Here is a 15,758-nt window from a genome sequence, read left to right as displayed (position 1 = left end):
TTGAGCCGGGTATTGGCTGTACCGACTTCACTCCCTATGTCTTCTTCTTACTTCCAGTAGCGTATACTCATTTCGTGCCGGTTTGGCTTTCCGTTTCTTGTTCTTGTTGTCTTCTGTGGCGCCCCTCAATCGTTCCCGTCACCACCTTCGACTGGTTCCATCCTTATCGAACGCGTTGGGTAGTCTAACAATGCTACCTTAATCCATCCTTGTCGAACGCGGTGGGTAGTGCTCGTGACTACCTTCTCCACAGGGCACACACTTCTCTGGACTTCTGCTTCCACTTTATACAAAATCTCCTATGTTTAGTAGTTATTATTTTTTTTGTCAATATACGTTATTTGCTTATTTGTTGTACGGTTTTGATAATTTGGCTGCTATAGATTATTATTGTATTAAAAATATAAAACTAAATTTTTTTTTTTTGTGTTATCTTCATTCTCACCCTGTAATTTACTATATCTATTTAATTATTTCAATTTATGTTTGTTTTCAATCATTTGCTTTAATCTTTAAAATTTGTCATATGTGAAATTACTTTTGTTTATAGTTTGTTTTAAAATGAAAACCGACTCGATTGGCAATCTTCCTAATCTTCTAATTTATTTTTGTCGGTGATTCTTTGCAAAAGAAAAAGAGTGTTAGTGGTTAGTATATTTCCCCCAATTCCTTCTTTTTCCCCAGATGTGTTTTTTTTTCTTTTCTTTTTTTTCGAGATCTTTTGCTACTTTGCTCATTTTAATAATTTGTCCGCTGCCCAGATCGAAGCGAGGCAACACAGTGATGTTGGTTATCGTGGACTGGATTACGAAATATATCATCGTGCACCCAATGCGCAGCGCAGATTCGGTGAAAATGACGGAATTCCTGGAGAAGGAAGTATTTTTGAAATTCTCACGCCCGCGGATAGTACTCTCCGACAACGGGAAGCAATTCGAGTCAATGGCATTTAAATCGTTGCTGTCACGACACAACATCGCCCACATGAAAACGGCGTTCTACTGTCCAATGGTCAACAACACGGAAAGGGTCAACAGAGTCCTAGTAACATGTATTCGTTCCCTGTTAAATGGAGATCACCGAGAATGGGACGAGCAGCTCCCAGCAATCACTGCGGCCATCAACAGTGCTAAACATGAGGCGACCGGTGTAAGTCCACACGCTGCAAATTTCGGCAGAGACCTGATTCTCCACACGGATCTGTACAAACAACAAGAACTAAACAGTCACGATGACCCGAAGGTGGCACAGGACATGCGGTTATCAAAGATCAGGCGAATTCAGCAGTTCGTTGTACAACGCATACAAAACAACCACGAAAAGGCGAAACAGTGTTACAACTTCCGTAAGCGAACAGTATCATTCAAGGTGGGGGACCTGGTGTGGCGAAGAACATTCGGCCTGTCCTCAAAGGCGGACCATGTCAACCAAAAACTGGATCCGAAGTTCACACCGGCCATCATAAAGGAAACCCTCGGTGCCAACCTATATTTGCTGGAGGATGTGCCAACAGGAAGGAAGGGCAGATACCATGCGAAGGACATCAAGGCAGATTAGAGAAAAAATACTCAGCTATGTCGGCGGGTTTCAGCCTGCTAACCATGAGCAATGTGCTCCAAAAATACCGTTAGCCGATCGGGACAAATCGTGCCCTGTCATGGTGTGGTGAGCAATAACTTCTTTCAAACTACCTCCCCACCATGGCACACCAGCCAGCGTCAAATGGATTCGAGGTGCTGTCTAGGAAGGCCCATGACAACTCTCAGTCGCAGTAAGGAGCGGTCGTGACGTGAAGGACGGTACAGAACTTCCACCAACGAGAAGCAGAAGCCTTCAGCAGGCACGCCGTTAGCGAATCGGGAGAAAACGCACGTCGAGAAGCAGAAGCCTTCAGCAGGCACGCCGTTAGCGATTCGAGAGAAAACGCATTTCGAGAAAGCAGAAGCCCACAGCAGGCGCGCCATTTCGGAACGAGAGAAATCGACCAGCGAGCGCAACAGGAAGGAAAGCAGGCAACTGCAAACTAGAGACGGAACTTTCGGAGCGAGTCTCGGGAAAACCTTGAGCCGTTGCACAGGGGTGCAGGTCGACGAAGGCGGACCCCTTTGGACTCCGCAGACATAGCAAAAGTCAATCTCATAGGTAAGCTGCTTCATGGTGACACATCAAACCAAGTTATAGACCTCAGTCACTGGCGCAAGCGCGCGAGCATTTTTCGGAGCGAGCAAAACCATGCAGCGGATGGAGCAGGGCAAACCAGGACAACAATTGAGCACAGCAGACCGTGGCGAAGCGGAATCACCAACGGACACACACCGCTCATAGCGGGGATTTCGAGCATGACGAAGCCAAGCACCATACCCTCCTCACAACCTGTCAACTCCTGCTGCCTACAAAACGTTCGAGCGTTTGCCGTTCTCGATACGGGAGAAATCGAAGTACGAGTGTTTACGACACGCAAGCCTCCGCGGGTCAGCCGTTTGTCAGAGCGAGAGAAACTGATACAGTTCACGAATCAAAACGCTGACGGAACGAATAAATTCGGATAAGTTAACCAGCTATGAGCAACACCAGCTACGACAAAATAAAAAAGCCACTCAATACAATACGCTTCGCGGAATCAAAATAACCATTTCCTGGATTGGTGTCAAACTGTGGTCAGATCCAGTGCTAACAAGATCCATAAGATCGGAGGGAACTCAATTGTGGTAGGGGCCGTCATGAAAATCAAAAGAAACGCGATTCTGGGCGCGGTAAAACCCTTGCTACGGACTCATGGCGGTTTAGGAATTAAATACCCCTTTTCCTGCGCAATTATAATCCCCAAACTAAGAAAACTATCACTGTTAATTGTAACTTCTCGTAATTTAATTATAATCCTACTAGTTTAGTGTTAAAATTAGTAATGATTATTTGCCTGTTGAGCCGAAGTGGGGGAGGTACAGAGAAGCATGAATAAAAACTCAGTCGGAGACAATTTTACCAAAGATTTGTTGGTGTTGGTGATCGCAAATTTTGCCAGAACTCGCTGGTGTGTGATTGGATTAGTTTAGATGAGATGAAGATTTAGCAAGCGTAGAGGTTTGCAGTTTAGGATTTGCGTTATGTTTGTACTTGTTGAACCTGTTGTTCGTGCAAGTCTCCTGAGCGATCCACCGTCTCTGACCGACTTTTTGTAAGGAAAAGTTTTAGAATTTTTCATGCATCACTAGCTAGGATGCATGAAAAATTCATCCGCTTCGGTAATGTTATGTTACGTTTGCACATAATGGTTAAGATAATGTGCATATTGAATTAAATTATAAAATTAAATTATGGTTCATTGAGGTAATTATGATAAGCGTGCACGGCATACCCGACAGAAGAAGGTGTGCAAGTAAAACACTCGCTTGACAAAAACAAATTTGTCTGGCAACAAAAACCGGACGTAGGCTAAAACGCCAAAAAGGTAGAAAAAAGGAAAAAAACGTGGAGAAAAGTCAGTAGAGAGGTTAGCGTTCAATCGAAAAGAGGGCAGGTACGAGCAAACGGAGGCTGATCCTGCGGACGGAAAAAAGGAGGACCGTCGTGTTATCAGCAGTCGCCGGGAACATATGCGATACCGTTAACACCGAAGATACCACTCTCGCATCCGTACCATCATAGGCAGGAGATAAGTAAAACATCCCCATCGTCACGAGGCGTGAGTATAAAATAGTGCCGCAAGGGTTAGCGCCGGAAGTGAATATAAGAGCAAACCACGCTGCCGTGCGGATACTAGGTTCCAACGAGTTCGCCGGTAAAATCAAGAGAAACACGGCAACAACTATTCGGGAGCATCCAATAATCATCCCTCGGCGACATCGGCCCGGTCCCGAGAGGAAAGTCCGTGCAGTCCGGCTCTTCCCAGGTCGGCAATACTCGTAGTGGCAACAATCACCACGACATTTCGGTTCGATCGCAACAGCCAGAGTCCGGTGCGGCTGGCCAAATCCTGAGGAGAACCGGTTTGGTCCACCGAGTACGTGATCAAGTTTCCGAACAAGGCGATCGAAACCGGCACAGCGGATCCGGATCTGCAAAGAAGACAGTATTACAGACCTCAATTGTTCAGACTGCCCGGGAAACCAACCACAGCGCGGGTGGAAAACGGTGGGAAAACAACCGCCACTACCAATGCAACGGCAAAGCAGCAGATTCATTTGCGGCAACGGAGCGGTTATTGTGAAATTTCTCGGATCGAATATGTTGTGTCGGCGAACCATCTAGTCGCGGAAGAGCGCTGTGTATTTGTGAGGAATAACTAATTCGCTTAGGATAAATAAACCAGTGACGGTGTTCTGGAATAGGCAGCTCTCAAGCAATTCCCGGGGTCACATGATGACGACGGCCAACATCATTAAGGTGAGTGCACCTCTTTTTACCTCCTTCTAAGAACCATATGTGTTTTGGGGCAATTTTGGGAAACGATTTGGGTAAAATCAACTTTAATTTTACAAATTGAAATCACAAAAAAAAACTATTTTTTATATTATATTATATTTTTATATGTCAACAAAAACCTACAGAGAAAAGAGACATTTTGAAGTTTTTCTAACAATAACTTTATACATGTTTTTAAATTTCATGCTAATTGGCATATAAAACTGTATTTTTTACAGGATATGATTCTAAGTATCATTTTAAATTAAAATTCATTTAACAAAAATCTTCTAAAATGCGATAGTTTTCGAGATATTTGGAATTTTGCTCCAGCAAAAACCAATAATTCGTGTAATTATGCCCTTTTTAAAAGTTATTTGCGTTACCCCATCGTAATATGTCAAAAATCTAATGTTTATCATTTTAAACACTTAAAAGAAACTTTTTCAGTGTATTTGGATCATGGAGAAACTTTCAATGAAAAAGTTTTCCTAATGACAACTTTTGACATATTTTTATAAGTCATGCTATTTGCAGCCAAAAATACAATTTTATTTTTCAATACGATTCTAAATGTCATTTTAAATCGAAATGCTCATAACAAAAATTTTCGGAAATGCAATAGTTCTCGAGATATTTTAAATATCAAATTTGTTTTATTACGACCTTTTCATAAGTTATTCGTGTTTCTCCATCAACAGTAATAGACTTTTCAAAAACCCCATAATATTTCCTGTAACTTTCTCTTTGACATCAAAGCGATATTACAAACCATTTGAAAGCTACATGAAAGCAATTAACATATGATTCAACTACATAGTTTAATCACAGAGAACAGACATCCATGATCGAACAAAAATATTAAAAAAAACGTGTGTAAACATTTGAATTAAACACTTTAACTTAATTTATAGAAAACCTACCAATACAGATAGAGTTATACCAAATACTTCAAACCATTCTTATCAGCATAAAATGGCAGCATTCCATCACATGGTTCATAGAATGCTTAGTTTACCACTAAGCGAAGAAACAAAATTTAAAGAAACAGAGTTTATTTTCAGAATTGGTAGGCTCAATGGATATCCAGAGCAAACTATCCAATCAATAATCAAATAAAAAAAGTAAAAAATTCAAAAAACAATCCCTCACAACATTAACCCCATTAACCGAGAATTTAAAAAGGATAGCAGTAGACTTCAACAAAAATACGGCTTATCCACTTAGACATAAATTCAAAAAGTTTGGTATGGATCTTGTTTTTAGTAGTAGAAAGTACCAACTTAAATCGATTTTAGGATCCGCTAAAGATCCAATTGAAACTCTGGGAAAATCTGGGGTATACAAATTTCTTGTTCTCATTGTGATAAAATTTATATTGGACAAACTAAGAGAACACTAGATATTCTGTTTAAAGAGCACATCGCTGAAATCACAAAAGCTTCCAAGGAAGCTGTTAAAGATGTACCATTTCACTTCAAATCTAAGGTAGCGGAACATTCCTTTTCAGAAAAACATGATCTGACTACCGAGGATAAAAATTCAACGTCAAACTTCTAATCCATGGAAATTGGATGTTGCTGAGAGCCTAGAAATTTTTAAACAACCCCCTTCGTCTTTACTCAATCGAGATCAAGGTAACGGATACACATGGCTTTTCCAAACATTACCCGTACGCAAATGATCATCTTCACACACCTAAGCTACCTAATTTCTACCTGCCTTTTCGGTACATAAAGCGGTACAGAGGGTATTTTCTTTATTCTGATACAATACACTGAAGAAGGCTGCAAGTCGTAGCCGAAATACGTATCTTTAACAGAAAAGTGCAATTTTGCATTTTGTTCATCATAGTGGAATTAAAACGGAAGACAACGGTTAAAGTGTTTAATATAACATTCCACTAAGTCGCTCAAAACAGTGCTTTTGTTAAAGCATTTGAATTAATATACGATAAACACTTGCGCCGCCACACCAACCTATCCCAACTATCCGTCAAATCGATACTGGAACCGGTTCGAAATCCTGAATGGATTCAGTATGGAATCTTGCTCAAAGAAAACAACCGATTCCGACTCTATCGGTTGATGCATTTAAGCTGAAATTCATGCAGGATGTCCGAACCGGTTCCGGACTAGTTTGACTGGGTAGATGAATAACCGCTGTCAATTCTGTCGAACTCAGCCACAAAAAACATGACGATAGTAGCGCACCTGGTTTGGATATCCCAACTACCTTCGAAACCGTTAGAGGTTTTACACAAGTTGAATGCTGAAGATGGACGTCTGTTCTCTGTGGTTTAATCATCAGACCCTATGGTTGAATCATATGTTGTTTGTTTTCGTGTAGCTTTTAAATGGTTTCCTTGATGTCAAAGAGAAAGTTATAGGAAATGTTAGGCTTTTTGAAAAATCTATTACTGTTGACGGAGAACCGCGAATAACTTATGAAAAGGTCGTAATAAAACAAAATAATTTTGTTGTTAAAGAAAATTCAAAATATCTCGAAAACTACCACATTTCTGAAATTTTTTATTATGGGCATTTTGATTTAAAATGGTGTTTAGAATCATATTCAAAAATAAAATTGAATTTTTTACTGCAAATAGCATGGATTATAAAAATATGTCAAAAGTTGCTGTTAGGAAAACTTTTTTATGGAAACCCAGTAAAGTTCAGCCGGAAATGAACTGGAATTCTGGCTGGTTCCAGTTCGCATTCCGGCTCTAGTGACACAACCGATTCTAGTTAGAAGCCGGAATCCGAACTGGAACCAGTCGGAATACATTATTACAAATGTGATTTCCTTATCTTCACGCACTTGGTACGGAGCAACGTGAAAGTTCGACCTGTTGCTATAGACGCTCGTGGTACACTGACTTTACGATCACTCCTCGTCTTTTGTCTTCTCCGTTACATACATAACACCCCCTTCTACACAGGCACATAAATATAAACACACAAACATGGTAGGTATTGAGGCTGTGGCGATGATCATGATACTGTTGGGAATCTGTGATGACATCATCACAATTCCTCGAAAACCATTCCTGCAAGAGTGGTTCTGTATAATTTATTGTATGTATTAAATAAGCCTTGGCAATTGGGTCATTAAATGAATAATAAAATTTTCCTTTTATTACATATACCGATGGAGTTCTTTTTTTCTGAATATAGCATTATATATGTTACACCCGTAAAACTTCTGAATAAATTATTTTTTACAAAAATGTGAACACATCCTTGTTTGACACTGTCGGTCTTCCTTGACAGTGGATTTAGCGACACGGGTTAGAACTTTTAAAGTAATTCTAGCTTAAGGATAGGGGTCAAGGTAGTTCAATGGATTTGTAATTTTGCGTATGAAAAAAGTGAAAAAAAATTCGACTACGTATCTTTAACGTCAAATGCATCGCAAGAAGAGAAGATATTTTGTACATTAGTAAAAAATACAATATTTGAACATCAGTAAATGACGATTAGTTACTAGAAAAAGGGACAGGTTGTTGTGTATAGACATAAACAGTGTCAAGAAATGTGGTCTGTTCAAAGTCCGAACCCAACCCGAATCCAAAAATTTCAAATTCGAGTAACCCGAACCTAAAAATTTAAAATTTCAAAAACCCGGACCCGACCCGAACCCGAGAAATTCAAATTTGAAAACCCGGAACCCGACCCGAACCCGAGAAGTTTAAGTTTATAGTACCCGAACCAGTCCCGAAACCCGTCGGATCCGGGTTTCGGGTTCAAAGACCCGAACCCGACCATCTCTAGTACGCGGGTGGCGCCGTGAAAACTGCCGAATGCGAGTTGAGAACAGTTTGAAGCAACATCTGATGTGATATCTAAGACTGACTTGGATAGTTCCATAGAACCTAGTTTTCATACCTTACATAACTAGACTCACTGTCCTCCATTCACCCACCTAATAATTTTCCATCTTCTTTTGTAACAATATTAATATTTCGTTTATTTTAGGGTTGAAGACGTGTATTGAACAAAAAGTCGTAGCTTCGAAAATGTACAATATCTCGACAAACATATGATTACGGCCTAAAAGCCAACTGTCAAAATCCACTTTGAATGGAAATTCCAGACAAACCGTTACTAGTCGAACACAGTTCACAACAGTTTATGAAAGAGAAAACTTTTCTCTTTCATTTACTACCAACATCTGTGATTGGCGTGTAACGGTTTGTCCGGAATTTCCATTCAAAGTGGATTTTGACAGTTGGCTTTTAGGCCGTAATCATATGTTTGTCGAGATATGCACTTCGACACGACATCGGTTGAATGATTTCTAACTCCATCGGATTCGTCGATTTTGATTACTGGGTAAGCTTTCTTTCTTCCCTTTCCTATATCAAGAATGTACAAATCTCCACTGATTTATTTTCTGTTTCAGATTCTATTCATCTACTGGTGAGAAAAACGTTCGATGACCGCTCGATGACAACCGCTGAAGAACAATTTTAGGCATAATGGTGGTAAAATGATCGATGGCTGCTAACACAATCTGCAGACACAAATCCATGTCGGTGACGTCTTTAGAAAATCGAGAAACGGACAGGTTACTGTAAGAGATAAGCGAGTAGTTGGATCTAAACAGCTCCAGTCACGACAGTTACTACCTGTCCACTTGGATCCGGATGCGAATATACTGATACGCGGCTCAACGATAGCGAATCTGAATTAGTCCATTAATTCAACGAGACTGGTCTGTCGGTTGCGTGATAACTTATGAGTATACGTGATACATACATTAGGCATGAGTCGAGAGCTTTGTAATAGCTAATCAAAAAAAAAAAAATTTATATATATATATATATATATATATATATATATATATATATATATATATATATATATATATATATATATATATATATATATATATATATATATATATATATATATATATATATATATATATATATATATATATATATATATATATATATATATATATATATATATATATATATATATATATATATATATATATATATATATATATATATATATATATATATTTACTTACTAGTTTTACTCACAGCAACACCAGGGCGCAGTGATTAACCGCTGTGCAGAAGATGGCATCACCTTCAAGTTCATCCCACCCCGCAGCCCGCATTTCGGAGGTCTGTGGGAAGCGGCGGTGAAATCGCTGAAACACCATCTCCGTCGTACTATGGGAAACTCCGTGCTATCTCAGGACGAATTCGTAACATTGCTTGCCCGCATAGAAGCCTGTCTGAATTCAAGACCCCTTACACCGCTGTCAGCCGATCCTAACGACTTGGAAGTCTTAACACCGGGCCACTTCCTTGTGCATCGTTCCCTTACGTGCTTTCCCGAACCCGATCTCTCTGAAATCCCTCGAAATCGGCTGGATCGTTGGCAAGAGAATCAAGAACTTCTACGGCGTGTCTGGAAACGGTGGACGATGGACTATTTGTCCGGACTACAGCCACGTACGAAATGGACGCGAATACGAGACAATATCGTTATTGGCACTATGGTGCTTTTGAAAGAGGAAAACCTCCCACCGCTTAAATGGCGATACGGCAGAGTTACCAACATCTTCCACGGCCAGGACAACAACATCCGGGTAGTAGATGTTCGAACGGCGGATGGAGAGTACCGGCGCGCTATTAATAAGATCTGTATTCTTCCTGTTCGCGAACCCACAACCGACATTGAGGCGGACAGCCGCATCCCAGATCTGCAGTAGGAGGTCTCATCGCAGAATTACGATCTGCGCAACGATCGGGGGCCTGAGGGCCTCCGATCCCTGTAAGTATTGTTTAATAATGTTCTCGCAAAAAACTCAAAGAATTTTCGTCCTCCGTCATGTGCTGTACAATGTGATGGCTACTCCGACCCTCAACCACGAGTGAGCCCAACCCCCGACGACTTCAAGATAACTCAAGGATGTTGCTCGTTTTGCGATGACACCGTTCCTGCTCACCAACCCATAACCGAAACGATTGAGACGGGCAGCCACTACCAAGATCTTCTGTTGGAGATCCCATCGCAGAACTACGATCTGCGCAACGATCGGGGGCCTGAGGGCCTCCGAACCCTGTAAGTATTGTTATATAATGATCTCGCAAAAAATTCAAAGAATTTTCGTCCTCCGACATGTGCTGTGCATTGCGATGGCTACTCCAACCCCCAACCACGAGTACGCCCAACCCGATGGCCTCAAGATGACCCGCGAATGCTGTGGATGCGACGACCGAAGTCCTGAAGGATAAAACTACGACATATTCAACTATCCGAAAACAACGAAAGCTACTGAAAGGTACCCTGCAGAATTCCGTTGACGTCACTGCAACGAGAACGACGACGACAGCATTCCAACTATTGGCGATTCGTCTAACCATCATATGCCAATCATCGCAGGAGCATCATACTCGTCTGCATCATCGATAGCACCAGATAGGTTGAAAGGTTCGTCCTTTCAACAGGGGCCGGCATATGTTGGAGCAACCCTAGGCTTAAGCATCATGAAATCATATTAATTAATTATCCTTCTCATTTTCACCTATACGAATGCTATCAGTAATATTACTTTCTTTATCACTAGCCTTCGGCTAGTGATCGAAGTACAGTTCGGATAGGCCTTTTGCTGATTCCCTTTGCTTTGAATTCACATATATAGCTATATGCAAACCAGTATACAGTCACTTGAAATAAAAGATCAAAGTGATCACATCTTATTATACCTACATCGCTGTAAGAAATAGAGTATCGTTACAATAAATCGTTCCTTTTGATTGCAAGTAAGAATCAGATTTGTCAAATCACGTTCCCTCGTTTAGGAGTTAGAGTTCGCCGCGATTACAGTTGGGTTGTGATGTCCCGGCTGTGGCCTTTTTCTCGTGTTTTGGATTGAGCCGAGTATTGGCTGTACCGACTTCACTCCCTATGTCTTCTTCTTACTTCCAGTAGCGTATACTCATTTCGTGCCGGTTTGGCTTTCCGTTTCTTGTTCTTGTTGTCTTCTGTGGCGCCCCTCAATCGTTCCCGTCACCACCTTCGACTGGTTCCATCCTTATCGAACGCGTTGGGTAGTCTAACAATGCTACCTTAATCCATCCTTGTCGAACGCGGTGGGTAGTGCTCGTGACTACCTTCTCCACAGGGCACACACTTCTCTGGACTTCTGCTTCCACTTTATACAAAATCTCCTATGTTTAGTAGTTATTATTTTTTTTGTCAATATACGTTATTTGCTTATTTGTTGTACGGTTTTGATAATTTGGCTGCTATAGATTATTATTGTATTAAAAATATAAAACTAAATTTTTTTTTTTGTGTTATCTTCATTCTCACCCTGTAATTTACTATATCTATTTAATTATTTCAATTTATGTTTGTTTTCAATCATTTGCTTTAATCTTTAAAATTTGTCATATGTGAAATTACTTTTGTTTATAGTTTGTTTTAAAATGAAAACCGACTCGATTGGCAATCTTCCTAATCTTCTAATTTATTTTTGTCGGTGATTCTTTGCAAAAGAAAAAGAGTGTTAGTGGTTAGTATATTTCCCCCAATTCCTTCTTTTTCCCCAGATGTGTTTTTTTTTCTTTTCTTTTTTTTCGAGATCTTTTGCTACTTTGCTCATTTTAATAATTTGTCCGCTGCCCAGATCGAAGCGAGGCAACACAGTGATGTTGGTTATCGTGGACTGGATTACGAAATATATCATCGTGCACCCAATGCGCAGCGCAGATTCGGTGAAAATGACGGAATTCCTGGAGAAGGAAGTATTTTTGAAATTCTCACGCCCGCGGATAGTACTCTCCGACAACGGGAAGCAATTCGAGTCAATGGCATTTAAATCGTTGCTGTCACGACACAACATCGCCCACATGAAAACGGCGTTCTACTGTCCAATGGTCAACAACACGGAAAGGGTCAACAGAGTCCTAGTAACATGTATTCGTTCCCTGTTAAATGGAGATCACCGAGAATGGGACGAGCAGCTCCCAGCAATCACTGCGGCCATCAACAGTGCTAAACATGAGGCGACCGGTGTAAGTCCACACGCTGCAAATTTCGGCAGAGACCTGATTCTCCACACGGATCTGTACAAACAACAAGAACTAAACAGTCACGATGACCCGAAGGTGGCACAGGACATGCGGTTATCAAAGATCAGGCGAATTCAGCAGTTCGTTGTACAACGCATACAAAACAACCACGAAAAGGCGAAACAGTGTTACAACTTCCGTAAGCGAACAGTATCATTCAAGGTGGGGGACCTGGTGTGGCGAAGAACATTCGGCCTGTCCTCAAAGGCGGACCATGTCAACCAAAAACTGGATCCGAAGTTCACACCGGCCATCATAAAGGAAACCCTCGGTGCCAACCTATATTTGCTGGAGGATGTGCCAACAGGAAGGAAGGGCAGATACCATGCGAAGGACATCAAGGCAGATTAGAGAAAAAATACTCAGCTATGTCGGCGGGTTTCAGCCTGCTAACCATGAGCAATGTGCTCCAAAAATACCGTTAGCCGATCGGGACAAATCGTGCCCTGTCATGGTGTGGTGAGCAATAACTTCTTTCAAACTACCTCCCCACCATGGCACACCAGCCAGCGTCAAATGGATTCGAGGTGCTGTCTAGGAAGGCCCATGACAACTCTCAGTCGCAGTAAGGAGCGGTCGTGACGTGAAGGACGGTACAGAACTTCCACCAACGAGAAGCAGAAGCCTTCAGCAGGCACGCCGTTAGCGAATCGGGAGAAAACGCACGTCGAGAAGCAGAAGCCTTCAGCAGGCACGCCGTTAGCGATTCGAGAGAAAACGCATTTCGAGAAAGCAGAAGCCCACAGCAGGCGCGCCATTTCGGAACGAGAGAAATCGACCAGCGAGCGCAACAGGAAGGAAAGCAGGCAACTGCAAACTAGAGACGGAACTTTCGGAGCGAGTCTCGGGAAAACCTTGAGCCGTTGCACAGGGGTGCAGGTCGACGAAGGCGGACCCCTTTGGACTCCGCAGACATAGCAAAAGTCAATCTCATAGGTAAGCTGCTTCATGGTGACACATCAAACCAAGTTATAGACCTCAGTCACTGGCGCAAGCGCGCGAGCATTTTTCGGAGCGAGCAAAACCATGCAGCGGATGGAGCAGGGCAAACCAGGACAACAATTGAGCACAGCAGACCGTGGCGAAGCGGAATCACCAACGGACACACACCGCTCATAGCGGGGATTTCGAGCATGACGAAGCCAAGCACCATACCCTCCTCACAACCTGTCAACTCCTGCTGCCTACAAAACGTTCGAGCGTTTGCCGTTCTCGATACGGGAGAAATCGAAGTACGAGTGTTTACGACACGCAAGCCTCCGCGGGTCAGCCGTTTGTCAGAGCGAGAGAAACTGATACAGTTCACGAATCAAAACGCTGACGGAACGAATAAATTCGGATAAGTTAACCAGCTATGAGCAACACCAGCTACGACAAAATAAAAAAGCCACTCAATACAATACGCTTCGCGGAATCAAAATAACCATTTCCTGGATTGGTGTCAAACTGTGGTCAGATCCAGTGCTAACAAGATCCATAAGATCGGAGGGAACTCAATTGTGGTAGGGGCCGTCATGAAAATCAAAAGAAACGCGATTCTGGGCGCGGTAAAACCCTTGCTACGGACTCATGGCGGTTTAGGAATTAAATACCCCTTTTCCTGCGCAATTATAATCCCCAAACTAAGAAAACTATCACTGTTAATTGTAACTTCTCGTAATTTAATTATAATCCTACTAGTTTAGTGTTAAAATTAGTAATGATTATTTGCCTGTTGAGCCGAAGTGGGGGAGGTACAGAGAAGCATGAATAAAAACTCAGTCGGAGACAATTTTACCAAAGATTTGTTGGTGTTGGTGATCGCAAATTTTGCCAGAACTCGCTGGTGTGTGATTGGATTAGTTTAGATGAGATGAAGATTTAGCAAGCGTAGAGGTTTGCAGTTTAGGATTTGCGTTATGTTTGTACTTGTTGAACCTGTTGTTCGTGCAAGTCTCCTGAGCGATCCACCGTCTCTGACCGACTTTTTGTAAGGAAAAGTTTTAGAATTTTTCATGCATCACTAGCTAGGATGCATGAAAAATTCATCCGCTTCGGTAATGTTATGTTACGTTTGCACATAATGGTTAAGATAATGTGCATATTGAATTAAATTATAAAATTAAATTATGGTTCATTGAGGTAATTATGATAAGCGTGCACGGCATACCCGACAGAAGAAGGTGTGCAAGTAAAACACTCGCTTGACAAAAACAAATTTGTCTGGCAACAAAAACCGGACGTAGGCTAAAACGCCAAAAAGGTAGAAAAAAGGAAAAAAACGTGGAGAAAAGTCAGTAGAGAGGTTAGCGTTCAATCGAAAAGAGGGCAGGTACGAGCAAACGGAGGCTGATCCTGCGGACGGAAAAAAGGAGGACCGTCGTGTTATCAGCAGTCGCCGGGAACATATGCGATACCGTTAACACCGAAGATACCACTCTCGCATCCGTACCATCATAGGCAGGAGATAAGTAAAACATCCCCATCGTCACGAGGCGTGAGTATAAAATAGTGCCGCAAGGGTTAGCGCCGGAAGTGAATATAAGAGCAAACCACGCTGCCGTGCGGATACTAGGTTCCAACGAGTTCGCCGGTAAAATCAAGAGAAACACGGCAACAACTATTCGGGAGCATCCAATAATCATCCCTCGGCGACATCGGCCCGGTCCCGAGAGGAAAGTCCGTGCAGTCCGGCTCTTCCCAGGTCGGCAATACTCGTAGTGGCAACAATCACCACGACATTTCGGTTCGATCGCAACAGCCAGAGTCCGGTGCGGCTGGCCAAATCCTGAGGAGAACCGGTTTGGTCCACCGAGTACGTGATCAAGTTTCCGAACAAGGCGATCGAAACCGGCACAGCGGATCCGGATCTGCAAAGAAGACAGTATTACAGACCTCAATTGTTCAGACTGCCCGGGAAACCAACCACAGCGCGGGTGGAAAACGGTGGGAAAACAACCGCCACTACCAATGCAACGGCAAAGCAGCAGATTCATTTGCGGCAACGGAGCGGTTATTGTGAAATTTCTCGGATCGAATATGTTGTGTCGGCGAACCATCTAGTCGCGGAAGAGCGCTGTGTATTTGTGAGGAATAACTAATTCGCTTAGGATAAATAAACCAGTGACGGTGTTCTGGAATAGGCAGCTCTCAAGCAATTCCCGGGGTCACATGATGACGACGGCCAACATCATTAAGGTGAGTGCACCTCTTTTTACCTCCTTCTAAGAACCATATGTGTTTTGGGGCAATTTTGGGAAACGATTTGGGTAAAATC

The 15,758-nt window shown here is 42.2% G+C and overlaps 2 protein-coding genes across 5 annotated transcripts in view; both read left to right on the top strand.

Annotated features, from left to right (window-relative positions):
* LOC131693219 (uncharacterized) overlaps positions 1-11,156 on the top strand; it is a 28,346-nt gene extending 17,190 nt beyond the window's left edge. The window contains exons 3-5 of one of the 4 annotated variants that reach the window (XR_009306179.1): positions 8,379-8,735; positions 8,806-8,822; positions 9,457-11,156. The gene's annotated coding sequence lies outside the window, so the exon portion shown is untranslated. Of the gene's footprint in view, positions 1-8,378; positions 8,736-8,805; positions 9,183-9,456 lie in introns of those variants that run through there. The other 3 variants (XR_009306178.1, XR_009306177.1, XR_009306176.1) reach the window with 3 other exon arrangements.
* Positions 11,157-12,151: 995 nt separating this feature from the next.
* Positions 12,152-12,853, top strand: LOC131687836 (uncharacterized). Its single transcript, XM_058971926.1, has one exon. The coding sequence runs from the start codon at positions 12,152-12,154 to the stop codon at positions 12,851-12,853; it is 702 nt and encodes a 233-aa protein (XP_058827909.1).
* Positions 12,854-15,758: the final 2,905 nt, after the last annotated feature.

Source organism: Topomyia yanbarensis, chromosome 3 (assembly GCF_030247195.1).
Source record: "Topomyia yanbarensis strain Yona2022 chromosome 3, ASM3024719v1, whole genome shotgun sequence".
Lineage (NCBI taxonomy): Eukaryota > Metazoa > Arthropoda > Insecta > Diptera > Culicidae > Topomyia > Topomyia yanbarensis.
This window is presented reverse-complemented; position numbering and strand designations above follow the sequence as displayed.

Excerpts from the sequence above, each read along its gene's own strand:
- LOC131687836 (XM_058971926.1), top strand. The coding sequence starts at position 12,152 with ATGACGGAATTCCTGGAGAAGGAAGTATTTTTGAAATTCTCACGCCCG.